The 26,487-nt window shown below is 36.4% G+C and overlaps 2 protein-coding genes across 2 annotated transcripts; one reads left to right on the top strand and one right to left on the bottom strand.

The window, feature by feature from the left end:
* The first annotated feature begins 1,166 nt into the window (after positions 1-1,166).
* LOC146140013 (signal transducer and activator of transcription 5B-like) lies at positions 1,167-17,438 on the top strand. Its single transcript, XM_083391450.1, has 17 exons — positions 1,167-1,295; positions 1,669-1,752; positions 2,857-2,956; positions 4,015-4,121; positions 6,900-7,054; positions 7,953-8,111; positions 8,710-8,812; positions 9,358-9,437; positions 9,624-9,711; positions 10,197-10,328; positions 11,410-11,502; positions 11,921-12,077; positions 12,710-12,857; positions 13,407-13,543; positions 14,150-14,302; positions 15,150-15,284; positions 16,386-17,438. Exons 1-17 carry the CDS (start codon positions 1,254-1,256, stop codon positions 16,511-16,513), a joined length of 2,001 nt encoding a protein of 666 aa, XP_083247576.1. The 5' UTR covers positions 1,167-1,253; the 3' UTR covers positions 16,514-17,438.
* A 4,154-nt stretch (positions 17,439-21,592) lies between these two features.
* Positions 21,593-23,584, bottom strand: LOC146140012 (fatty acid hydroxylase domain-containing protein 2-like). The gene is made up of 4 exons (XM_083392587.1): positions 23,493-23,584; positions 22,791-22,896; positions 22,179-22,345; positions 21,593-21,749 (listed from the first exon to the last, which is right to left on the bottom strand). Exons 1-4 carry the CDS (start codon positions 23,582-23,584, stop codon positions 21,593-21,595), a joined length of 522 nt encoding a protein of 173 aa, XP_083248713.1.
* Between the last annotated feature and the right edge of the window lie 2,903 nt (positions 23,585-26,487).

The following is a 26,487-nucleotide window of genomic DNA, read 5'->3' as shown; positions in this document are numbered from 1 at the left end:
TTTGTTTTTTAAAGTATGTATTATTTTATATAAAAATATGGTTTGAGTGTGTCGGGTCAAACTTTCAGCTAGTATTTTACTGCTTTTAAGACCAAACAGAATGCCTCCTATATTTTAAAAGCGTGCATGCTACTCGAAGGACTGCCTAATTCAAAGTTTATCCGATTACTAACAGGTTACCAACACGCGCTTCAAATTTAGCTGATTAAATCCAGCGAAAGCAGCTCTCGCAATACCCAACCAGCAGCCATAATGAATCACATTCAACTTACGAGTGTTTATGTGCTTAAGATATGAATGTGCACGCCTTTAATCGTTTATTCACACATTGTTTGCATCTTCGAAAGTGTTGCAAACAAAAATTACTCGTCCAGCCAATAAGTAAGTATTTTTTTTGCGGCGCGAAAACAGCTATTTTCGGATTCTTGCCGTGGTAAACTATTGGCCTAAACATGCTAGCTACTATTAAACGTTACCCGTGGCCAACACGCTGCGACAAGTCAGATGAGATTGCGAGTCGTAAATGTTATACCCATGTCGCAGAAACTGAAGGCCCTTGCAAGAAGAGGGGAATCGGAACAGCAGGAATAACGCCTACCTATATTACGTATGCTTCGCTGTCGTTTCCTTGAAATCGATGCTCGCTATATCAAACAAAAACTTGCCAGAGGCAAACATGAATGACAAAAGTTAATTATCAACCAGAAAACCTTGCCATGTAGCAAGGCCAGAGTTGTTTTTTGTTGTCATCGCCGACAGCATAACCTCCAAGTACAGTGCGACCGACGCTTTAATTCTTTAAGCAATGCGAACAGCTTAACTTACATCGTAATTTATTAGCGTGGCTTGTGCCAAAGCGTGTAAGACGTGATGGACTTGAGATGGCCCAAAAGTCGATTGAATGGCGTTTTTAGCGAGTTGTTTTTATTCAGGTTACAAAGCTCAGATAAATGCACAACAAGGCAGCGGGCTGCAGAAGGCTTTTAAGTCAGCTGTAAAGTGACGTCATAGTCGAGGTTTGAAACAGCTGTGGGCATGCTATTCAGTATTGCATTTTACCAAAAAAATCTCACTTTCATAAATAACGTTTATTAGTTATGAACTACTTGCTTGCTAACCCATTTGTTAATTATGCTTTATTTTTTGTGTCGGTTCTGTGAATTAGAGACAAACTTTAATGTGCAATTGACTGAGATAGTTTTTGGAATTACACACTAGGTGACTGGTGTACTGCCCTTCAACGACCCGCAAGCATGTTTAAGAATGAAATGCCTCCAGACATGAACCTACAAGGGGTGAGTATCATAAACAAAAGTAATACAAACACAGCAGTTCACAAAAGAGTTATTGAATAGGCTATACTATGTTTGAAAAAGTTTTTTAAATAAGTTCTTAATTGTTTTGTTCCTAATTAATGTTACTGATCAGATGGCTTTGTAAAATAATAATTATTATTTTAAGACAATTAACCTCAAACGTTCGATAACCAATGTCTTCTAAAAGTTGTTCGAAGTGGGAAAATGTTATAACATACTGATTTTTGATCTGTTTTCTAGATATAGTTTGGTAAAAGCAGCTTACTTGCGAATTTATGACTTTTTATCGTAACTGTTAACTTTAAGCATATTAGAATTTGTCACAACTGTAAATTTTAACCCTTTTTTACAGAATGATCCTCCCTTTTACACAAACGGCCAAAACCCCACAATATATAGAGACAGCCAAACGGGAAGAGTGCAAATTATAATCCGAGTAAGTGGGTTTTTCAAACAGCTACGAATAGTCAGTAAATCTGTGATTCTGTAAAACAATGTTGTGAGAATTTGGAGATTTTATATATTTATAAAATACCAAATTAATGTTCTTTACATGTATTCGTGTTTTGTACGTCGGGTGTGAGATGTGTCGCTAACATAATATGTCTTCACATTAATAACAGTATGTCCCCTTTAATAAGCTTACTTCTATTTTACAGTCCTCTGTATTTCCATTTTATAGTAATTCTAAAATGCTACAATGTGTCAACATTTGTCTTGGCTGAACCTCGTATTGTCCTCAAGGTCACGAAATGACTTTTTTAATCGGCCGCGGGCAACTTGTGTTTAGATTTTGCTGTGAATTCGGCAGTTAAGCTTTCAAAGTAAGCCCGAGCGCGAAATACCCTTAAGGCATATTGTTCGTTTTAACTGGACCGCGTAAAAAATGTTTCTGTGTTCGGTGATTCAGTTTCCTCGAAATATACTTTCGTGGCCCCGGATGGATGATTGCCTTACCGATTAAAGTTCTTGATTAAGTTGGTTTAAAATAGCCTAAGATCAGAGACGACATAAATATTTAATAAACAAACAACTCGAAATTAAATAACCACTAACTTTTTTCAGTCATTATTTACGCAATTCTTTCATTGCATTTGTCATAGATTTTGGTAGAAAAGTCACTAGCTTTTCAACTCTTTTTGCCTGTAAGGCTTGCGACACATATGCAAGGCTATTTTAATCGCACCAGCAACTTATCCTGTTTCCTACTACACAGCCGTAACGCGACACCATAAGTGTATATTGCTTTATGCTTATAGCGATTTATCGTGGCACCGGATGCTGTATTGTCAAGTCGATTAAAAAAAAGTATATGTTGTAGTGGCTGCCAGTAGCGCAAGCGATTGGCAACTCTGCACTGCCAAAGTGGAGCTGTTATGATATTTTCCCAGTACCATGACCTTAAGGAAAAGTAGACATTTATTAGGGGTAAGCAGCCCAAAGGTATAGCACACCAGCCCAGAACGAAAAACATGAAAACTTGTTGTTTTAATGTGTCCTGCTCAAGTGTGTTTATTTCGTTGTTTTTTGCGCGATTCAGGACATCGCCGAACTGCGAAGCTTAAACCATGAAAATGCCAACAGACTGGAGACGTTTCAAAGCAAATATCAACACCTTGATCATTGCACTGGTGGTAACAGTAAGTACGATTAGCGGCAATAGTACCTTCAGCACCGAGACGTTACCCCCGAACAGATGAGGGGTGTATTACTTTTAAAAAAGTGTGTCGCCTCAAGATGCAGATTTATTGCGCTTCGCGAAACCCTTTACCGCGACATACACCCGCTTTTAAACATCGAGCAGGCGTGTTAGTCAGGTCGGTTGGAGCCCCTGATCGATAACCCTAAAACCACAAGGAACAATCACTTTCCACTTTGTTGGTTAAAAGTTGTTTTTTGCCAATCCAACAACAATTACTTACTTTTTCGAATCTGTTTGTTCAATGCAAGAGAACTTTGCGTAAATAAGATTGTTAGACGCATCACTTGACATAAGTACATGCCAAATTCTACTTTAAGGTGTGTTAAAACTAAAATGTTGGTATTGATAACAAAGTCAATGATGTTTTAGATTAATTAGTTTCAGCGTGCCATGTTTAACGCTGAAATCCTTATTGTTGGGTGTAATACAACTTTATGTTTCTACTTAAACTAACGTTCTAGATTTTCCACTCAAGTAAAATATTACTCTATACTGTGTGTTTAAACCCTGTAAAAGTTCCACAGCCACTTTAACCATGTGTGAAAAAACAATTAATTCTATCCACTTTAAATTTAAAAGCTGTCGCTAAATTAGACGGACAACATACCAATGCAATAATATGGCGTTCACTTAGGAAACTGGTTTTAAATCACCTGACTTCACATGTTAGGTAAAATTTCTTGACTAAATTAAGTCCATTGGATAAATTAACGTGACTTCAACTTACGTTGTAAACCTTGAATTGTATTAAAGTAACAAACCAAGAGATTAAAGGTAGAGTTTATTTGATGCAAAATATATATGTATCGCGGAAGCTCGATTGGTAGACATTTTGGTGGCAATAGTGTTCTAAATCTAAAGTACTTGTTCACGATTTTGTGCAAAATCTTGCTTGATAATACAAGATTAAAGGTTGTACATTATTAACATATATTTATATTCTTTTGTACGCTGCGTTGTAGAATTGATCAACTTATCAGATTTTGCTAACTTTAGTTTGCCGGATAGACCACTACGATGTGGGAATTCTTAGCAATGAAGATGAAAGACAGATGTATGTTCAAATCTGCGAACTACGCCAGTCGCTGATCGACAGCAAACGGGTACGTTTTTGTTATGTTTTGAGTGAATACTGAAAAATGTTTATGCTTTTCCATTTTTTTATTGTCATGCGACAATTTATGAAATGTTTTGCTGTCAGGTACGCATACAGTGTTTTCAAATATTAGCATTACTATATCTTGTAGGGGTAGAAAAACACAATAGCCGTGGAGACAGTTTAATCGGGTATCGTCGTCTTTTCCCTAATTCCTACATAAAAAAAAGGAATAATATTATCGGTTTGTTGGTCATGCTGTAGCATAGTATGGTCACTAATTGCCAGCACCTGGTCACTAATTGCCCGCACATCGAAATTTTAGTTGCGCACTTTGGCGGGCAACACACAGTATGCCAGTCATTCCCAACCTTTTTTGCCTGCCTACCACTTGGAGGAAAAAAGCGACGCGTACCACTTAGTTCGATAGAAGCGTGGTTTCGATCTATAATATTTGTTCTATTTCCTGAATCGAATAATTTCAGACCCGAAACATGTTTTAACAAAAGTTGAATGTTGTTGAAATTTGCAGTGGTAATGTAACGCCGGTTTAGTACGGTTCCAGAAGCGTAAGTACAAACACGTGAATTAAACTCACATCCGTAGAATTGTATGTGTTTTTCAAGAATCTGAATCCAAATAACGTGCACATTACGGTAGCTATAAAAAAAAAAACGTGCAGCTGGTAAAGCGCGAAATTACCCTGCACTGTTGCGCTAACGGATACAGTGTTTCGTATTGTTTTCATTAAATTCCGATCAATATTTTGAAACGCATTAATGTAATACTGTCGAGCGCCGCAAACCAGATATCAAATAATTTGCAGATAGGACTAAACGTAAAAACTTTACACAACGACAACACTGTAGCTTGCTGCTGTAGCATGTTTACCTCTGACAGTATTATGGAAGGAAACTCTTCGTTCCACAAAGTAACATCACGAGCGGAGTTACCCTCGCCTTGTTGTTTAGATTGTGCCATTGTTAGTGTTTCACCTTATACAAATTTAACCTTTCTTCAGTTACCACATTTCCAGGGCATGTCACCTTTTACACGGCGATTTGAGTTTTAAAGTGACTTGCGAAAGTGCATACATGTCGTGGTTGCAGTTAGTACTAACCCTAACAATTTTAAACACTCGAGAAGATAGTTTTACAAATCCCGAAGATACCACATCTGTAAATGTAGTATTATATATAGCTACTGATGTACGTACAGAAGGGCCGCCATTTCGCTATAATTGAGTAACGACTGAGATAAAAATATTGGTACAACTTGTAAAATATTGGTACAACAAGTGGGACCTACAAGGGTTAACTGCGTTTTTATACAACCTTGAGAAAAGTGCCCCAAATTATATAAAAAAAATAAAAGTTTGCGTATCACTTCAAAACGCAACCTTATAATAAAATGCAACATTTTTTAATCCAACCCAAATGTGACTTAAGCAAAGTGGTGCTAAACAGATAGAGTAACACAGTGGTTCTCAACTTTTATGGCTTAAGGCACCCATCACAAATGATAAATAGATTGCGGCAACCCTGCAAGAATTTTCCGTAGGTATATCACCAGAATGTCACAATAAACGGCTGGAACAACACACATCAACTCTGCACAACGTAGGAAGTTTTAATTGGATTCATTTTACTCTAATCTTGCACAAAACGTTGTAAGAATTGAGCAAAAATCATATTCTTAAAGATTCTGAAATATCTCTCAGCACCTGTGGGCATTAGAAATGGTACCTCAGGGTGCCGCAGTACCCCGGTTGAGAACCACTGGAGTAACATATTATCCAAATAAAGACATTGCAACACTACACAGGAAAGTCCTTTACTTGAAATTTTATTGCGATACATGTATCCGATATTTTGGACAAGAAAAGTTACGATTCGATCTAAGACATCGTTACTTTATTGATATGCTAAAAATGCAAAATAAATGACATTCAAATGTTAAAGGTATTCTTTCTAGGTTACCGTTCAAAAATAAGTTATAAGAGATAGAATATTTTTTTATCTCTAGTTGTGTTACTCTACTTCATAATAAATGAACCTTTCACGAAGTTATTGCGTTTAGTCGAAAACAACAGCTGAATTTCCTATATTCTTTTGGTATCAGGCAGATACACCCGGGTATCGGTCGAATCCGATACCACCACCTGTCTGAGGGCATCTGTTACGATTCACTTTATCGGACATCCAAAATACCAAAGTAAAAGTTTAAGATAATAACCCGTCAAAGAAACACAGCACTTACCACGATCTAGCCGCCGTGGTCAGATATCATTTTTCAGTCTAAAATCATTCCGTTTACGTTCGGTTATTCTATACCAGTGTTTCTCAATCGTTGTTTCGCGCCGACCAAAATATCAAGCACATTTAAGTATGACAGCGAAGCTTTGGCGTTCCAACTTTCTTTGCGCATAAATCGTAAAACATTAACATAAATAGTTTTTAACAATATGAGCCATATCTTCGTATTTCTTTATGAATTTTCTCAAGTATGGGACAACTCTCGCGCAAAACAAACCTCAATAAATCTAAACAAATCCAAATACTGCAGCTGGCGAACCAACCAGCGACCCAATTTTGGTTGGCGACCCTCAGGTTGAGAAACACTGATCTATGACAACCCTGGATATTTTTTTGGCAGTCTAAACAACAGTCTAAAGTCACTTGTCCGCGTTTTAATAGCTGTGCATCGCCGAGCATCACCGTCGTGCGGTTTTCGATTTTCGAGAAGCGTAGCTTTTTTGTTTTGCTCATCTTCAGTTCCATTTCAGGCAATGATCGAAAGTCACAAAGACCGAATGCTGCCGCGATTGCAAACCCTTCTGCTCCGCGCTCGTCAGGAGATAGCGGAGTGGCACCGGGCACAGGCCTACCTCGCCAATGGCCAGCCGGCTGAATACTGTCACGTCGACCAACTCGTTGAATGGTTAGTCATTGTTTTTAAGACAATTTTACACGTGAATGCGCATCCCGGGTTATTTTAAACGTTTTTCGTAAATCAATCTTAAAAGTTTATTCAACGACAGTCGTGGACATGTTCGGTGATTTTTGACCAAAAATGTTACATTTTTATTTAGGTCACTTGCAGTGCCTTAAATCTTAGCAGTGCCTTAAATCACCATGATTCCATATGTACGACTCTATAGCAAAAATTAAACATTTATTTTACGACCATGTTTTTAAAGACGTTTGAAGTAAATAACAAGGCTTCGAATCTAAATAATCTTTATGTGGCGTGACGTTTGACCGGTATACGTCTGCTGGTTATTGGTGCATCGCGGTCTCCGTAACACGTTTGTCCATCAGTCAGACGTAACTTAACCTGGAGACACGTATGAAATAAAATTTTCCTCGCCAACATGTGGTTTGCGCACACCTATTTGCCAATCCTATCCATAAGCCAAAGTTTCGGCAACATGACAGTTATCGTCTAAATTTGCTTAACTCACTGTTTCTTTTACTGTTAAAAATTGTTTTTTTTTTGCGTTTTGTCGGTTTGTTTTCACTTGCATTTTTGCACAGTACTGGCATATGAGCTACTTAGAAAACCCGTTTTTTATGGCATTTTTTTTTAAATATTCATAGATTATGTTATGAAAGGTGGACGAAGTACACGCTATATGGGTTATTTTCCCCTTCCGCTTTTATGCTTCGTTTGAGTTTGAGTAATCTGTTTTATATTCAATTTTACATTTTCTCCACCCCTGGGCATTTTGTAGGACCCATGCATACTCATACATTACATTTGTTTATAAAAACTGGTTAATTTTGTTGTTATTTTTTTATTTGATTTGTTTATTATTTTTTGCCTTGCAAACGAACAGCTGCAAGGGGATCGCGATGCTGCTGTATGCCAGCCTGGAACAGACGCTTCGACTGGTAGCAGTACAGGTGGACAAAGCGGCCGATGAGCCAAATTGCCGAAGCCTGATCAACCAAACTGCACAGCACTACGAGAATCTCATTAAAGAAATTGTTGCAAGGTTAGCAATCGCATTTCAATTTTTTTGTTAGCGTGGTTGGCTGTATAGGGTAACCGACTAAATAGAATTGCTCTTTCACGCCGAATTTGCGTTTTGCTTTAGTTTGGAATGTAAGCAATCAGTAAAAACCGTAACTTCGCGCTTGTTTTTCAGTACTTTTAAACATAAGCGGGAACTCTCAGTTCCAAATAACCAAATCAAGACAGTATTGCCCATTGCATATCGCAATTGGCTCGGTTTACTTATCCTAAGACGAGACTGTAAATCAGAATAATAACAATATGACAGATATACCTCAACACGAAATTGTTCGTGGTTTCAAAACCATCACTATAGGTTAAATTATTAAATAAGATGTTTCTTGTTTTCCTATTGATGGGATTTTCAATTTAAAAATAAAGAACATGATGCAGGTATAGAATTAACAGGTTTCAAGAATGTTTCGATATGAATTTAAATAACTTTAACGATATTTAGTTTTTTTTTGTTTCTTATTACGCGATAATAAGTTACACGGCGAAGAGATAAAATATATATAGCAATAAGAAGCGACTGGTATACGTTTTTAGAGAATAATAACTTTAACGATAATCCTCAGCTGCCTAATTGTCGAGCAACAGCCCCCTCAAGTGTTGATGAAAGACAAGAAGTTTGCCTGCCTGTTGCGACACCTTGTGGCTGATGGTCTTAATATTCACGAGGTAACTTCAGAAAAAAATAAAGCAGCAAACAATCCTCACGATAAACGAGTTGTATTATTTGAATATTACATTATTTTTAATTTAAACATACCGTTAAAATAGGGACTAAAGCTTCGGCCGATTAGTGCAGAGTTTTAACGAAACCACTCAAACTAAATGGACTGATTAATGTTTATAAAGTTCAGTCACAACAAGGTTAAAAATACTGCAAAGCGAAATAAAATTGTTTAATCTTTGTAAAAAGCACTGAACCAGCATTGCAAAAAATATTTTGAACTAACCAAAGTCCAAGTCAAATCATTTTCAAAAGAGAATAAATCCAAGTCAAGTTGTTTTCGACAAATCAAAGGTCAATTTAGCCTGTTTTTTAAATTGTACAATATTTGGCGTCGTTTGCAAACTAAGCCACGCACGCGGATCAATTCTTTGGTTTATGGACTGTCGGTTGGTAACCACTGTGGTTAAAATCAGCGTTAAAGGCACTGTAATATATACGTTATGTATTTGGGCAACTCAAAAACAACCACAGATGTATTTCTTCACAGACACCATTTAGCACCCGGGTTTCATACATCGCCACTGAAACAGCCAGACATCTTCTTGAACACGGGCCAACAGTTGCAATGTGAGTTCAGGATGTTTGCAGTTGGAAACATTCGTTGATATTGCAATTAAGCAAATATGTACATTGTACACAATATATACTGTGTTTAAGTCAGGCTACAAACTACTTTTTATTTAACAAATAATTACGCGTACGTGGCTAAACAGTAGAGACACCGTGTGTTCTAGCCGTGATTCGTTTTTTTAGAACTGAAGCAGGAAAAATTTCAAACCAGGAACAAAAGTCCGACTTTTACAAAGAAACAAAACAATTGCAAGTCCACATGCGAGGAATGGTTCGTACATCTTCTGTAAACCCAACGCTATATTGTATGTATAGGAATTTATCCTTCAAGAAGAAAAGCAAAAGTAAAACATATTTTTACATAGTAAATACGTTTTTAATGCTGAACCGGGATGTGCTCTGCATTGAATTGCCAATTTTATTAAAGACACATCCTTGCGGAATTTCATTTTTTAGCTTTCGAAGAAAACTTCTGTTATGTTTGGGTTAAGATCGGCTTTTCCTTCATCGTGTTCATTAACCATTCTTTGTAAATGGACGTATTTGTCTTAACTCTAAATGGAGTAATTAGCCGTGCTTCATCAGGTCAAAGTAGAAACATGCATTAATTTTAACGTTGACCTGATAAAGCACGGTTGTGCGAAAGCTTGTCGAGAATCAATGCAATTTCTCGTTATATGGTGGCACCTGATTACCCTACGGTATTCAATAACTATAAACATTCTTAACCTGAAAATAACCCAAGTTAATCTGCAGACTCTGACCATGAAGCAACGTGGTGATCGGAACAAGGCAGAGACGGTAGCGGAAGATAAGAACTGCATGGTGTTTCGGACAACTATTAAAGTACGATTTCCGTCCGGTGCAGAATGCAACGTTGCCGTACAGGTTTGTACATCATAAATCAGCAAAAGCATGTTCAAATCCTCTTCGCGGCGACGCTTCTGTGAATGGAAAGCGTAAATTCTGTATTAAATGAAACTTTGATTGAATCAGCGTAAAGCCGAAAAAATTACGTCGTGTGACATACCAAGCTATTGTAATTACCTAAAATCATACGTTTTAATTACCTATCGATATATTTTAACATATAAATACCAAAGATAAAACAAATTTTGTGCCCAAACAAATCAACTAAAAAATGCTGTTTTCTTTATTGTAATTTATCTTTCTTAAATCACTGTAAAGGGGCACTATATATTTTTCTTTTTGGCTACACAATAAAATTCTGGTCTGGTTGCGTCATATTGATTTCTTAATGGGCCTAACCACTTAATGAATATTTAAATGCATCTCTTAGGGAAATAGCCCTAGAAAACCACAGAGATGGTGGCACCAGGTATGGATGTTTAAAACGGTATTATTAAAATGAGTAAATATAACGTAATATTTATAACATTGACAGACCTACACAAGTACACATACAGTAGACCTAATTCTAACTTAAGGTCTATTTTTTGATGAAACAACAGTCAAGGGTCCAATGGAAGTATAACTTTCACGTGATAATTTACAAAAGGTTTATCAAGCTACAGCTTTAAAAACATTTTGATTGTTACAAGCTAAATCGGTAAAATTTTGCCTTTTGTTTTTTCGTAAAAAAATGTAAAGTATGTATAATGTTGCATAAATATGGATAACACTTTCCGTGATTGGCAAATAACACTTTACACTATAAACCGAAATGGAGTATAAGATAACACGCCGCCTCGGCGTGGCAGTAATGGGGTCGCATTTCTGAGATTTTCGTTGCGAAATTAAGTTATTTTAATCAAACTATCATGTGTGGTAAATTTAATCTACGCTTATATAATATGTACAATATATATTGAAAAAGTCGGTTCTATTTGAACGTCATAAAGATAAAATGCCGTTTGGGCCAATTATGAAATGGCCTACAATTTAAAACGAAAGAAATTGAAGCCGACGTGCAAGTAATATCATTTACTGTAAGTTATTTGTTCCGCAGACGATGTCCCTTCCCATCGTCGTGATTTCCCACGGCAAGCAAGAGCCGGCCGCTCAAGGAACAATTTTCTGGGATAATGCCTTTTCCGACGTTGTGAGTAAGGCGTTGAGAGCTTTTTGGTGCTGACAAACTTGACGCAAATCTGTTTATAGAATCGCTCTATTGCTGCCAATTTTGGTCATCGTTTTTCTATCAAATATATCTTTCCGATACGCCCAATTTTATCCTACCGCAATTAGTGTGAAATTTAACTATAGTTTAGAAATCGGTTGTTAAAAAATAAAAAATAAAATTTTTAATGAAAAAAGAATTTAATGTGAAACTTGTTTCACTGTGTAAGTACCTCACGTGACTTAATAATTCATCCATTTGTTACGATCGTTAAAGCAAGGATATGAGAAAAATGCACGCGGAAAGCGTGTGGTTCAAATGCTGCGGTGTCCATAAAAAATTAGTACGTGCAAGCAAGATGGCTAACGTTGGCTAACGTTGCCTCCGTTCGGACATCCAGGTTCGGCGGCCGTTCGACGTACCGCTCGAGGTTCGCTGGGGCGCGCTGCTTGACTGTCTCCACTTTATCTGGAAGAAAGAGTGCGAAGACGACCCGGGAAATGTGGGCGCCGGCCTGAATCGCGACGCCAGGAGATACCTCACACTCAAGCTCTTCGGTGAGTCGGCTCGGGGAGACTCAAACTCTAACTCTTACTCTAACTGTGTTTTTCGAGAATTTGTTTTTTGCTGGTGTTGCATACGTAATCAAAGTATTGGCATGACTTTCGTCGAAGAACTGATTGTACATAAGTCATTGTTTTCAAATGGTTTGACTTGTCTTTAGAAAAATGACTTGACTTTTAAACTTTTAACTTAGTCGATTTTGCATATTTTTTGGCCCTAAATCAAAATGGTTTAATTAACTACAAATTAGTTGAATTGTGTTGTAAATCAACGATTAAGTGTAGAAAATATTAACTTGCCGCTTGTTTGGTTTTTGATATTATACCCAATAATAATACATTTAATTTTGAATTGAAATCGGCTTGTTATATGGCAATGACTTGGTCTGGAAATTGTATTGCGGAAACGATGGCTTTACCTGGGACTTTGAAAATAAATTGGGTCTGACTTAAATCATTCCAAAATGACTTCTACACACTACGTAATCAAGTTAGTGACTAGACTTTAAATTCAAGTGTTGTTTAGATGCCAGTATTTAGTTTTGTATCAAACCGGTAACACATTATTTTTTTCAACGCTGCGTGTCAATATATTTTTACTTTATCAATATGATTTTTTTTTTAAGGAACTGAAGCGATCGACCCTAATACGCCTGTCAGTTGGCAACAATTTAACCGCATTGCGCCCAACAAGCCATTTAGCTTTTGGAACTGGTTCTACAAAGTAAAAGAACTGGTGTCAAACAACTGCTTGAAAAAGTATTGGAACGCGGGGTGAGCTTTAGTTGTGTCGGTTTTATCAGCTTTTTATTTTTTTTAGCTTACCACTGTTGGTGCTAGATTAGGCCAATAGGAAAACAATAACTAAAATACAAGCTGTAACTGCAACAAATGTTTCTAGTTATTGTTTACGAAAAGGTTAAAATAACTGCCCTCCCCCTGAAAAATATTCTGTCTAACAATACATAATGACGTCATACATTTTCCTAATGAACTATAAGTTTCAAATTACCTATTGAAACTTAATACTGATCTCGTAATTAGGGCGTCATAGTCAACAAAATACGTAAAACGTACAATATAGCGTAAGAACTTAGTATAGTGCGTATTTAACTACCATGGAATACTAAACCCACTTTAAAACACAAAACTTGTTACTCATTCGATAGATTGATTATTGCGAGGCATATCCTCTTAGCCTACAATCATTTATAGTTTAAATCAAAACATGCCTAATTACTTGCTTTCTAGAATATGTTTAATGTTTAGCCCTAATATCTGCTGGGCCTCTTCGTTTTGAACCAATCTTACTTTTCTTTTAAGGCTGATCCACGGTTTCGTTGGCAAGACAGAATGCCAGGAGATGTTGTCGCGGTGCAGCTCCGGCACGTTTCTATTTCGTTTCAGCGACACGGTTCTCGGATCGGTTTCAATTTCTTTTCTAAATTTTCACAACGACAGTGAGTTGAACCCCCTAAAGGCAAAGCTAGTTTGGTGGTAAAATGGCTTTCCGAAAAAGTAATAAGCACTGTTATAGTTGGAATTTTGTGCTGACAAAACCGTGAATATTCAAATTGCACACCTGTTGCCTATCAACAAAATTACTGGAAATTATATGTTAAACGGAAAACGTGATATGACATTTTAAGATGCCTCGCTATGTATGAATGTAACAACAACAAAAGTCGAATAAAGTTATCTGCCTAATCAAAATATGTAATATAGCTGGTTTAGCATACGGATGCCCCTGTACGAATTCCTACCTTATAATGCTCCGCTGACGCGCATGTAAACAAGTAAAACTTAGAGATGAAATATCTAACAAAGTTTGCGATCAAACTATTATTAATATCAGTCTTTCAGAACAAAGTCCTTAAAATGTTTGATCGTGTAGTTTTCCCTAGACTGTAAACTTTGCGCGTGTGTTGTTAACAGCTATTTCCGGGTGCACATTTTATTTCGGCGTATCGACATACTAGTCGGGCTTCCGTGAGAACAAAACTCGCCGTTCTTATCGTTCACAAAACTGCCTTTTATCGCTTTAATCCAATCCACGATTTGCCCAGTTTACGAGGTTGGCCACCTACAGCCGGACACGATAAAGAAATTCCAGCAACGCAGTCTGCCCGACATGGTACGTGACATCCATTACCTCCACTGGCTTTACCCTGACAAGCCCAAGGATCGCGCTTTTGGCGCCTATTACACACCGGAATCTTGTAAGTATAAGCAACTAACAGGTGACAATATGTGTTATTTGTAGGCGACAAAACTATATTTTTCGTTTAATTTTTGATTTCTTTCGTGACCTATAAAATCTTAAGACTGACACTCACGCCTCCATGGCCGGGCCCGCAATGGTGAATTTCAACCTTTGTATGTCAAAGCACAGATTCTTTGAAGAATATAGCTGGACGTATCACGGAATCCAAGACGATTGGCAGCAGGTTTCTGCTTGTTGACCACTGTTCCGCTGACGCGTAAATAAAAACCTAAAGCTTAAAACCCCAAGTAAAACCAACATCAAACATAAGGAATATATGTTTCTCCTATACTGGCATCGTCAGTTCCTATAAGTAAAGTAAAAAACAGACACATAGCAAAGTTATAACAAAATTAATAAAAAAGTCAAAAACATATGAAATCAGTATAGATTAAGTAAAAAGTTAAAAAGTTCAATTAAACCCTTAACACTTTTTTCCCCTTTCCATCGTGCCTTTTCTCAACGAGTGTCACGTCATGTTGCCTTGTCCGCGCAATGATGCTTTACATTAGAAAGTTTTCTTCTGACAGCCTGATGTTATGTTTTTGAACTTTTTACTTAATCTATACTGATTTCATATGTTTTTGACTTTTTTTAATAATTTTAATATTACTTTGCTATGTAAATGTATTTTACTTTACTTATAGGAACTGACGATGCCAGTATAGGCGAAATATATATTCCTTTAAAAAATGGCGGATCCTGGTTTTACTCGGGTTTACAAACTTTGAGTTTTATTCTTTGTGGAAAATATAGTTCGTATCGATAATTCGAGAATTACTTTTAAACGTTTTGTTTTTCAGCCTCTGGAGCGAACCCCGGATACATACCCAAAGTCTTTAATGTTGTTCCAAAGGGCCTTACCTGTGACGCGCCGATCGGTCAGGTCGCTTCCCCAAGCTTTATGAGCCCCATGTCGAACAGAATGGTTCCGACTGGTGAGTTGTTCGAACGATAATACACTATTTGCATATTTCTTGCGGCCACAAACAGCAAGCTGTATTGATTGTTAAGTAAACGCTTGCTAAATTAAATTATTACCCAGCTCAAATGCATGCTGCTTTTCAAGCATGTGGTCCTGACAAATCGTTTTAATGCTACGCGAATAGAACAAACAAAGTTTGGCAATCCTTTAGATAAAAACGCTCTGCCGGGCACAGATGATGATGCCACGAGGCACATGTGACCCGCTGGTCTAAGTTTAAACCATGTTTTAAACGATGTTTTCCATTAAACTGTAATAATTTCCGAAACTAGTATGTGCCGGGTGGTATTTTTGAGATTTGTTCACAACTATAAGAAAATCCGTTTTTTGTCAACTTTACTACCTGTACAATGTACATGTCCATTTTTTTTTTTTTGTAAATAATTTGGGTATTTTAGAACTATAACGTTACCTTTGTCACAACTGATGTTTGAAGCCCCTATTTATATTACTTTAATTTGGTTTATCGGTTATCCATAAACTATATAGTTTTAGTTTGGTAACCTGTTTATAAGTCAAACCACATCCATTAGTGATTCAGCAGCAGCAGCAGACCGGACAACGGACAAAAAATAAGTAACATCTACAAGCCTCGCTTGTAAAAAATTAGAATAACCCTGCGCAAGGATGACGCGCAAATCGTTAATAACTATTTCAATCTCTCCTTTCTTCAAGTATAAAGTTAGTGTATGTGTATTTTAATTTGTCGAAACCTTATTTTGTTTTAATGCTAAAAAGTTTAAGCCAAACCTATTGTTAGTAATGGGTATAGTTCAATGAACAATGCTTGCCTTTTTGCTTAAAATAGACATAGCATTACAAAAAAAGAATCGAGCCCCTGAAAATCACTTTAATTCAGATAATACAACAAAACCAATCAAATTATAATTGTGTACAGCGATGAAGTGCTCAGCAACAACTTTTGCACCAAGTAACATTTGTTGTTTAGACATAACATCAAACGATCGGCTTTTACTACTCGTGGCATTTTTGTTCGCAAGGTCGGTTGATCGGTTGTCCATAACTGGAGTTCACCCAAGTCTTTGCTTTACAGGATGTGAAAGCTACGATGCACTCGAGTCGCCACAGCTATTTACTCAGCAGGATCATCACATGGACATGGGACAACAGGTTTTCTTAGAAAACAGCGACTCACGGGAAGTGCATAATGATGCTTGGTGAAGATTTCCACTATTTTACACAGAGCGACCCAATTTGGAAACCCATTGGTTACAGATGTTGGTTGGACCGACCTATATTACCGTGCCAACATATACAATAGTTTTGCAATATCTTTACAATTGAACCAGCTATGCGTGCGAAAGCAACCTGGGATAATGGCAAGCTAAGTTGTAACTAGTGTCTTTTACGTTTTTGGCACCGCTTGAGCCAAATAGTTGCAAGACATAAATGTGCAGGCTTTTGTGTCTCGCAAAAAGTACCTTTAATACCTCTTTGCTCAGAATTAAGCTCCGCTGTGTGTAGGCCACATTTATCAGGATGGTTGCAAAGTGTTTAGAAAATGTTCGTGTATAAATACAATTTAAGCTATTTCTTTGGATCTAGAGAATCTTTTTTTGACTGCCACTCAATCATCACTGATTGCACTTAATATTAACTAACCGCTGACGGTGAATCTACGCTTGCTGATATCATGTAGGAAAACAAATCGCATTTTATAAGCAGTAAAGTCACTTTTTTATTGACGCCGAAAAAAAATTTATCGCACGTTCAAAAATGAAAGTTTTAAATTTAAACGATATAAAGGAGTTTTTGCTTTGCGTGAATCGATAACATCTTTGTAATATAGCTTTTGCATTAAAAGTTTGAAATTTGAATCTCGTTTATCACAACAAATATCTTGTAAGATTTACTAAAATTGTTTGAAACTAGCTAGTTATTTTTTGTAGCAGGGTTAGTAAAAGGTTGTTTTAATCCTTGTGGTGTGCCATGATTAATTTAACCTGTCCTATCTTGCGAAACATATAGTCCCAACATTTGAAACTTTGATTTCTAAAGACCGGACGCAACAACGTTTTTTCTGAGTCAAGAAATGGAAAATGTTGAAAAGCTAGAGGCAAAGTTATAAGTGTTGAATATGCGTTTATGGCATATTATTACAAATCATTGGCATAATATTTAGCTATAATTGTTGTCCCATTACGGGACCCTTGTGCTTCGGGTGACATTTCTACTTGTGGTTTATATGTAGCCTTACAACGGTAAAGTTAATGCCCTCCAATGCGTCATTTGTTCTAAATTAAAGTTTATCCAATTCAAACCAATTAAATAAAAATGTTTTCCTTCGCGCGATTAGGAGTCAACTTTAGTATTTTCATGTTGCCTTACTAATATGTAATTAAAAATATCGATTTTTTGTACCATTATTCAATACTTAATCGGAGCGCAAGGCGGAGAACAATTACCATCGGGGCGCGGTAGAAAAAAAACTGAAAACCACTGCTTTAGACGTTCCAATCGGCTGGTAGTTGTTATATGACTTTCGTCATGATGAACGTAACATTGGTCTAAAATAGGTTCCACTATCAAGGAAAGATAATATCTGTTGTATACGATCAGAACTCCTGCTTTATTGTAGATTTTAGTGTTAATTATAACATACCTTCGATAAGCACAAGTAAAAAGAAAGAGATACGATAAATAAGGAGGTAGGAGGGAGAACCTACAATGTTGGATTGACATGGGGTTGGGAAGATTTAGCTTGGTGAGACAGGAGAGGTCAGTTGGTACTCAAGGAAGGAGATTAGTTTAACGAACAGGTAGACGTGGGGCGAGTTGGGTTTGGCCTGTTCAATTTGCCACCGAGATCGAATAGAGTTAATAAAAAATAATATTAGGCGTTGGGGTGGGGTGAGTTGCGGGTCTGGGGTTAGGACTTTTTCAATACAAGTTTTCCAGACTTTTAGATACGAGCTTGTATCATCTTCCGTTAATGTGACTGAAATGTAACTCAAGCATCACTTATAAAAGGTGAGACGCAATTGTTATCGGTCTGAGTTTCGGTAGTTAAAACATTATCTGGCACCTTCAGGTGTTAAACAAATAGCCACAGCGGTGTTGATAAGCTGTCAACGTTCAATTTGGGGCTTCAGTCTTGGATAGATAATAACTTGAGTAGCCGCAATCTGAACATGTCTGAGACCAGCACTTCGCGTTTGCAAAAATAATAATAGTTTTATTTCTGAATATTAAAAAAATATACCGTTAAAGTCGTAGAAAAGAGCACAATGAACACAAGCGAGACAAAATAGCAAGGTTTTTCGTGTGTGCGATGAAGAAATGCAATGTTTAGCTTAAGTATAGGCTCTGATCATATCTTGTGGCAATGTGCATATACAATAGTGCAGGGGTAGGCAACCTACGGCCCGCGGGCCGGATCCGGCCCGCCGATGTAATTCATCCGGCCCGCCGCCTCTTTGACAAATTGGACACAAATCAATTTCACATACGTTTTAACTACTTAAATCCAAAAAATTTTCGCGCTTCGCGCGAATGATCTCCCTACGTCCAGTGTGTTTCCGTTTTGCTGTCTTTTGAACTAGATTTTACGCTTCTTTACCGTTGCGCCGTGGAAAGCTGCTAAGTGTGACGCGGACAAACGGCATATTCACAAATATGTTTTAATATTTATTTTTTTCATTTTTGGCAATGTACCGAAAACTTGCATGAATTTTAAAAGAAATGCCGGTATACCAAAAAAAAATCGCACTCGCTTCGCTCAAGAAGTGTGACCTCGCTTAAAAACGTTAACAACCACTAAGCTAGATTAACTTTAAATGTTATGCCGTCCTATCAAAGTAGTTTTATTACACTTTTTATTAGTTGCATGGATGGCGACGTGTGAAGTCGAATTTCAAATCAAACAAACGCTTTTTTATGCACTTTGCGCCACCAATTTAGTACCTCCTTAAATATAATTAAGCACGTTTTTAGGTGCAAAAAAGACCCGAGGCCCACCTGATTTACAGTTGTTCTATCATTTCAATAATACAATTCTTAGTTGGCATTTTGTGCAGCCCGCAGAGACCTTTCTGAGTTTGGTTTTGGCCCGCGACCAGAAAAACATTGCCGACCCCTGCAATAGTGCTACCAAAACTTTAGTGTAATTTTTTTGGTGGTGAAGGGTGTAAATAGGTTTATTTTTTACAAAAGCAATGCTATATAATCTATTGTTTTGTTATTTATGTTTGGAAATATTTTATAGAAAACCTAAACATTCGATGCAGTTATGCATGCTTTCTTATATGAGGCACGTAAAAAGCGAATCCATACGTGTGTAAAAAAATCTAAGATGGCGAATAAAATTTTACTAGTTTTTGTAGCGTTAATAGAATCACTGGTAACAAACAATTCACATAAGTACAATTTCTCACACAAATTTTAAAATTTTTTCGAATAAACATCTTTATAATATAGCTCCGTTTAAAAAAGGACGAAATATATAGAATGAAAAGGTTATACGCATCTTCTATAAAAACAACAACATGTCTGTGAAAATGTGTTTATTTTTACAATTAGAAGTGAGTTCACTAAGCTATTGCGTTTTAGTGTTATTTAGACATATACTGATCCATTTATGAGTCAGTAAAAGTAATTTAATTGATAATTGCAGGAGTGGGCAAATGTATTCAATGGAAGAGCCATTTGCAAAAAATACAAGTACCAGAGAGCGACTAAAACATTTCAATACAAAAAGGGTAACTAATGCAAGGTCAGACGCAATAATAACAGAATTGTAATAAAACGGTCATAATCAACACAATAATAATACCAGTAATAGTAAAATAACACGCAAACTATTTCGTGTTACGTCATAAACGAAATGCTGGCCTAAATAAAGAAAAGAAAAAGAGAGAAATGTTTATAAACGGTACTCTTGGTAGCCTTTACAATTTTTCGGAATTTTGCGATTCAACTAAAAGAGCCACAAAACCATACCGGGGAGCCGCATGCGGCTCGCGAGCCGCAGTTTGCCCACCCCTGATATATTGTTTAAACAAATTATTCAGCAAAGTTAAAAACAGTTACGACATTATAAAACACATATAAACAAACACTCTCTTAATGTCGTTTAATAAAAGTTCAGTATTATGCAGTGTGTTTTGCACTACTATTTGTCAGTTTTGTTTGCGTTATCAACAAAGTCATAGCCTATATATGGCTTTTATCTTTATTTCGCCTTGCATTTATGTTTTAGGAAACATTGGGCATCACTGCTGTTTAAGAAATGTGTTATTAAAACCACACCAAACTTTGCATTTGGCTAACGCTGTTATATATAATTTAGAAAGTTGCTCTTCACAGTAGCCTACTATATGTGTGGTGACATGCTGTTAACTTTTTAACGGGTTCATGTTGAGTCGAATTTGAAGATTTGTTAAACTGCAAAACTTTTAGTAATGCAAAACGAAGAAAAATCTCGTATCGTACGACAATAAAGCGACACATCGGTAATAAAAACCAAAAAAGTTTTATCATTTGAAGGGACACTATATATGTCCTATAATTTATCTTTAATTCCTATACCGATACCAGATATTTTGAGCGAAATGAATCGCGATTCGATCCGTTACCAAATGACTTCATTACTATGGTCAAATAAGTAAAAAAACACTGTAACAGAGTGTTTCTTAATCAGGTGAATGGTTCACCCCAAGGCGAATAAATTTTTTGCAGGAGTGAATCAACCGAAAGGGGTGAATAAGGGTGAATTGTCAGAAATGGATGATAGCTCTGCAGTAAATCGAGTCATTTGGTGATGTTATATATATACACGAGATAGTTTTATCTTATCATGAGACAAGGGTGAATGAAATCTGAAGATATAAGCTAGGGGTGAACAAAAGTAAAAAAGTTTAAGAAGCACTGCTGTAACAAACATTGCTAATGATTTTAAAGGTATTAAGCCGAGATTTGCTTTTGCGCTAAAAAGCTTGTATATCTTTTATTTTTAAAGTAGGCCTAAAAATTTCTTAGTTTTCCTTTAAAAGGTAAAAAACTCTACGTCGGCTCGCAAAACATGGCTGTTAAGCACAAATTTACTTGGTATCGGAACGGCACCGAAACTATCCTGCAGCATCGGACGAGTAGCGTATAACCCTTTGCATCAGTTATCGGCTCCGATCCGATATTATCGGACATCCCTAAAGGACACTAAAACTATTTATAAAATACGTTACTCTTGTTAAAATATACTACAGTAGTTACAAACACCTTGGTTAAATATTGAAGAAGCTATGATCACTTATTGGGAATTTCTTTTCTTGGAACTAGCACGTCGATTGGACTCAAAGAGAAAAACGTCTTGTTTCGCTTTGAATGTATGTTTTTAACAAATTTGTCGTTAGTCGAGTGGAAACTATCCAAAATGCCAGATACTCCGTAACACTGATTAAATCTGAAACACAAATGATTAGAGTAAATGCAATTTCTTGCAAATCACTGCAAAGGTGTTTCATGGCAAAGGCGGTGAAATATTTTAAACTAATGGATATCATACGATAATTTACCACTTAAAAAAAACACAGTATGCCAATTCGACTTTATGGCGTCATAAATTAATAGCTGTACCGAATTTCACGATTGGAGGCCGACAATGAAAATAATTTTTTGTTAAGTTACAATTATATGGTAAATCTTATTTTATGGACTAAAAGAAAACGTTTACAACTAATATATTTACCTATGTTTAGTTAGAATTATCTGAATATTACCGTATGGAACAGAGTCTCAAATCTTATCCTAACCTAATTTTATTACTTACTGTAGAAATACAGGGTACTTAAGCAACGGTTCTTTTGTGCGATCAATCGTCTCCTGCACTTACTTTACATGATGATAGTCGTGATATTGTGGCGAAACAGATAACGGAAAGTGGTTGCCGCAATGGGATTTAATTGAGTTCAGCGTTGCCATTGAAATCCAAATGTAAGTCGTGGCCAAGTGACACCCAACTATAGTTGGCCCCAAGAGCACCAGAAAAATGTTGATCGACTAAAACAAATGGGTTATCTGTAATGAAGTTATACTATACAACCTTGTGAATCGTTATGTTAACTCGAGGTATCAATTAGGAACACACGAAAACGCGCGTACACGAACATAGGCACATATACTAAAACAGCTCTTCCGTATACTTTTTGTATTTTTTCTGACGATGTGACTAAGAATACCTTCGTCAGGGAATGCAACATCACCACGCTCAACGCCACGCAAAGTAAAGCCACTAGACAACACACAAACAAGAGATAAAAATGTGATCAACATTTCTTTGATAAAGGCACTCTGTATATCCTATATAGTATATTATAGGGAGCCGAAATGTCGCATGAAATAAATATGTACCTGAAGAGCCAATTTTTGGTATACTATGCCTGGCAGCAACAGCAAACTTATAAGCCACATATACGTATATCGTGTAGTTACGCAGAATAAATACCAAGTGTTCGACAGGATGAGCGTACAGAGTCGCTAACGCAATTGGAGATTTCCATTCATGATGCAGTTTGTGGAATCTTTCATAGAAAAGCCGAGTATGGAATAAACTGTCAAGAAATATAACAGGTTTTGTGTATAAAATGCAAATACTTTTTATAAAAACAAGTATGGCTTTACAGCACGTCACGATAAAAAATTTCTCCTCATTTTCATTCTGTGGAGTGTTGGATTGCAAAAATATTTTTTCCCATATCGTTCGCTAAATTTGGGCAAAAATTACGGCTGACAATAATCAACCAAATGACGCCATTACTGTTTTTAAAAGAGAAAATCGATAAAATTTAAACCTGCAAACGGAATGTTTTCTAGCTTGCAAACCCAACATTTTATTTGGCGCTAGAATATGTAGTTAACTTTGATATAATTTAATTTTTTTTGTTACCGTATTGCAAATAGTATATACGATTTCAAAGCGCAAAACCCTGAATTAGCTTCCCAACCATAACTATAAATGCACCTATCAATGCTTACTGATACCATTAGGTATCGGCTTATCGTCTATTATTATTGCTATTGTATACATACAGCATTAATCTTTGGTCGCTGCCTTACCGGTGCATATAATAAAAAGAGACATCCATAATGACACAGCAGCCTAGCAGCTGCAACAGGCACCCTGCAGCGCCGGGTAAGTCTTGCTCACTGTAGGGCAAGTCTCGCCAGCGAAAAATCGGTTACCACAGAATGATCGAAGGAGTCACCAGAAAGCTGTTGAACAGCACGACCAGGAAACATCTTTTACGCGCCGCGCATTGGCCTATTTAGGTATTAAAGCAGCATTTATGTCTTTTAACATAAAAGTTATGCACAATTAAAAAAACGTACGATCCTTTGTCTCCTGTCTCCCCATTTACTCTACTTTCCCCTATAAAACATCAAAATTTACCTGTATTGAATTCATCTTTTAAATTTTGTACTTGACAAGGAACGCTGGTGTTCTCGTGAGATCCAACACCAAAAATAGAAAGACTGGAATCCAATACGATGTATAAAAAACGAGAAGATTCCCTATACGCATATCATGACAATGCATGCTAAATATCACATTAATTTGGGCTATTAATAATGTTATAACGTAGGCAAAGTCAGTTATAAAAGTTGTAATTCACACCAAAATACATTCCAGAAAGAAAATTTGATCAAAGTTCATACTTTATTAAAAATAGACGAGGTTATTGCTTCTAACCAAAAATAAAATGTGTATTTTGTTTTCAATTATTTGGTTTTAGGCAGTACTACGCCATACAGATAAATTGGGGGTATACGCAGCTGCAAAAGTTTGAGAACACCTGGGTTAGAAACACAATTTTTAAATGTGTAAAACAATGCGATTCTCAACAAGTAGGTCTAAATTGAACAGCAATAATCTTGGGCGCAAAACGTTGTTCGAACTAGACGTAATTAATTTAACTACACCTTCACGTATATACTTAACGTTTTACCCAAAATGAATAGTACTGAAGTGCTGTTTCCGGACAGGTAAATGACATTTTCCAGACATCACAAACGAATTCTCCTGCGGAGCTCCAATACCAGCAAATTAGAAGCCTTCAAATTTAATCACATTTCAAAACAACATTGAATATGTACGACCTAAGGGTCATTAACCTTTAACACCAAACTGTGGCGCAATAGTTTTATGAAGAACATTAAATACATACTATCTCACCTGTTGCGAAAAAGGTGGAATAAAACTGTGGCTACTGCCGATCCCCATAACACATTACTTTGCTTCGTCCACCCCATCTCGACCTCAACCTAAAGATAGCTCCCTTTTACCACAACATCAACCTAAATTTAACCACATCAAACCATGTTTAACTGATTTTCATCGAACTAAAACTATTAAATGAGGTTGTCCGCTGGTAAGTGGTAGGTAGCTTAATTTGGGGTTAAACCCTAACAAATTCCATTCTAAATTTTCATTACGATAACAACGCGCTGGTCGTGAACCAGTTAACAGAAAAGCATACTTCTTCTTTGCAATCCTAACTAGATTTTTCCAAAAAAATGGAGTTCGAACTAAAACAGTACTAATTTAAATTTTGTTTTAATTGCCGCTGATTGTAGCTGTTTGCGGTTTAAACCAGTGCTTCTTAAACTTTTTTAGTTTTGTTCACCCCTAGCATCTATCTCCAGATTTTATTCACCCCTGTCCCATTATATAATAAAACTATCTCGTTTGCCTGCAAGTAAAACGAAATGCCTTGCACACCCCCTATGAAGAGCAATTCGGCATTTTCAGTTAAATATCACTGAGACAACATGAAAATAGGGATGTTTGCTATCGGCCGCGTGAAGCGCGAAAAAAAATTGGATTTAATCGGTTGAATTGACGCTAAACTGTAAAATCAGGAGCATTTTCGCAAAACATGCGTCCCCTGTTTCTAGCCTGTTATCCAATTATATAAAATATGGCTAAAAAATAGTTCAAACAGTGGATGACATATCGTTTATCTATAATTTAGCAAAATTATAATTAAATAGGGCCGTTATACCTTCGATGATATAAAAACATACAATGGCACTCAAAGAGACTTTGTGCTCAACAAAGTAAACAAAATTAGATAACAGAAGATTCACAAATTTTTTTGGGGCAGTTTTAATGTTAAAGTTGGCAAAAACAAAGTTTATACAGCACAAAACGAAACCATTAGAATCATTGCAAAAAAATTAAATAATAATTAGAGCTCGCCTTTTTTTTATTCACCCTGGGGTGAACCATTCACCACTTTAAGAAACACTGATTCAAACAACCCTTTGCAATATGGCATAATGTTTGTTTTTGCTCGTTAGTGCCATAAAACCAGAGGAAGCAACAACTTCCGATTGCGCTCGTGATATGTTTACAGCTGGATAAAATGCGTTTTTAAAGGCATGTATAGAGGTTTTGTATTTGGGGCATAAACATTTCCAGGGATAACATAACAAAATCAAACCTGACTACAAAAATAGTTTAAAATTTGGCATTATTTTGGCAAGTAATTATTTGAACATCAACCAAATGCGAGACACCACAATTAATGTAACTTTTGCTGTTAAGTGGCCAAATTTTCTAATAAATCATAAACTTTAAAATCATTGATTTTCAAACTGCATTTAGCGACACACTATAGTGTCCTGCGAAGGATTCTTAAGCGCGCTGCAGAACTTTTTGTAATTTCTCAAAACATCAGATCTAGGCATGCCAGACTTGTACACTATCCATGAACTGGTAAAATATAGTATTTACTTACTGCCTTGTTTTGTAGTTGCGGGTGATTGTGATGTTAAAACATTACAGTCGTGTTAACAGTGTGCGCAATTTTTTTTTTAGATTTTAGTGTGACCTAAAATAGTTTGAGAAAAAAAAAGAAAAAAAATAGTTTGAGAAAAGACTGAATCAGTTTGAGAATCAAAGTTTTGCAACAATAATGTTTTCTGCTCAACGATATAGAATTAGTTTTACCGAAGCAATTTTTAAGCAAGGGCGCACAACTAAGAGCAACCAACCATAAACAACCTCCAACACTACTTTAAATAACGTGATCTATTAGACCAGTGGTCGGCAAACGCCGGTCCGCGAGATGTTTGTTATCGGTCCGTAGCAGGGTTGTTAAATTAAAATTTTAATTTAAACAAAAAAGTGCTTTTTTGAT

This window comes from Ascidiella aspersa, chromosome 6, assembly GCF_963924565.1.
Source record: "Ascidiella aspersa chromosome 6, kaAscAspe10.2, whole genome shotgun sequence".
Classification (NCBI taxonomy): Eukaryota; Metazoa; Chordata; class Ascidiacea; order Phlebobranchia; family Ascidiidae; genus Ascidiella; species Ascidiella aspersa.
This window is presented reverse-complemented; position numbering and strand designations above follow the sequence as displayed.